We start from the raw sequence: 1,755 nt of genomic DNA, 5'->3' as shown, positions 1-1,755 counted from the left end.
CTAGTTCTGTTCTAGTTCTGTTTAAATTCTGTTCTAGTTCTGTTCTAGTTTTTTCTTGTTTCACTTACCTTATACAAAGGTCTCGGTGGTTCTAAAAGTTCCGGTGGCGTTGACAAAGTACCCCAACGAAAAGCCAACTCAACGGAGTAACGCTTCCAGGCCTCCAAATACAATGAAGCCCAGGCCACATTAAACAGTGAGAATAAAACATGACCCATATCCTGAGCCGTTTGACCTTTACCCCAAAGAAAAGCATATAAAATTGTGCCAAAAACAGCAGGAACTCCCAAAGCACAGGTATAATGGCCCAGCCAAGCAAAATACAAAGCCACTTTAACACCGAAATATTCAGCAATATCATCTAAAGAAACAAACGAACCAAAATTGCTCAGTTCAATAACAAAAAAAAAGACAACCAAATATATTCCGAAATTTACCCAAAGGTTGCGGTGCAAACACCTGTCTTACCCAACTATATTGAAGCTGAGTCAGCGTTTTAGTTTCATGTAAAGGAAATATTTGTGTGATGAGACCAGTCTCTTGCCAAGCTGCCACTATACTTTGACCCTCTTCCACTGCAGCTCTACCCTGTAGAGCTTCTATATCTGTTTGGCCTGCACGCAAACCTTGTAGAACTTGCAAAACCAACCACTGACGTTCCTGAGAGGTGAAGAGAGATGTATTGCCGTCATCGCTTTTGATCTGTTGAAAGCAATGACTTTCACGGGTTGTAAATTCACGTAAGGCACCACCTAAATCAGGACGTAAACGTTTTGGCAAACGAGCCTCTTCCGCAGCACGAAACAAACTACAAAGCAGACACAATATTGTTAAAGAAATGTTGAAAGAAAAATAGGAATCATTATTATAATGGATTTCCGTTTCCATTAACCACATGTGTATGTGTACAAAGCACTTCATACTATTTTTTGATATTTTTCCCAAAATGTTTGTAAATAGTTATTTAATCTATAAATGTATACTTTTGTTCATACTTACATATTTGTGGGAGCACTTATATAGAATGCATTTCGCCTTGAACTTTCATGGGCCTTAACCTGTACCACCAAACCCAAACCAGCGGGTGGTTGTGAGCGTATGCGTGATAGTAACCATCTTAATGCCTCATCGGGTGCATCTTCAGGAAATTCTATAACAACATCACATTGTGTGGGTATTTTATTCAACCACAATCTCCTTGGAGTCATTAAGTGGCCTGCATAAGGTACCTTACGTCTTAATTGTCGGGAAGCTGCAAATTGACAAAGTAAAAGGAAATTTGTTATTAAGTTACGAACTACAACTATTTTGTAATTTATCTTTTTCTCTAACATTGTTTTTCTATTACATATTCTTGCTGAATACTTAAATGAAGGAGTACATTCATTTATCAACTAAGCCAAATTACTCAAACATTGTCTACGTTTAGTTTAAGTTTAAACTTGATTAAATGTTTTCAAAACTATTTCTTTGTCATGAAGTAAAAGGATTTTTGTATCACAATAACTTTTACTTAACAATTTAAATAGGGTTGATAAAACTGAAAAGTTGTTATAAATTCAACTACGGATTTTATAGAAAATGTTCAATTAAAGGAATAGTTCTGTTCTATTCTAGTTGAGTCATGTTGTAGTTCTAGTTTAGTTTTAGTTTAGTTTTAGTTCTGTTCTGTTCTAGTTCTGTTCTAGTTCTGTTCTAGTTCTGTTCTAGTTCTGTTCTAGTTCTGTTCTAGTTCTGTTCTAGTTCTGTTCTAGT

General features: G+C 36.0%; 1 protein-coding gene across 1 annotated transcript in view; it reads right to left on the bottom strand.

The window, feature by feature from the left end:
* The window catches only part of LOC111685396 (mucin-4), a 24,620-nt gene extending 23,286 nt beyond the window's left edge, over positions 1-1,334 (bottom strand). The window contains exons 1-4 of the mRNA XM_046955696.1: positions 1,295-1,334; positions 1,000-1,252; positions 438-808; positions 69-361 (exon numbers count right to left, since the gene is read on the bottom strand). Coding sequence (XP_046811652.1) covers positions 69-361; positions 438-808; positions 1,000-1,252; positions 1,295-1,334 — 957 coding nt within the window. The remainder of the gene's footprint in view (positions 1-68; positions 362-437; positions 809-999; positions 1,253-1,294) is intronic.
* Between the last annotated feature and the right edge of the window lie 421 nt (positions 1,335-1,755).

This window comes from Lucilia cuprina, chromosome 2 (assembly GCF_022045245.1).
Source record: "Lucilia cuprina isolate Lc7/37 chromosome 2, ASM2204524v1, whole genome shotgun sequence".
NCBI classification, from domain to species: domain Eukaryota; kingdom Metazoa; phylum Arthropoda; class Insecta; order Diptera; family Calliphoridae; genus Lucilia; species Lucilia cuprina.
This window is presented reverse-complemented; position numbering and strand designations above follow the sequence as displayed.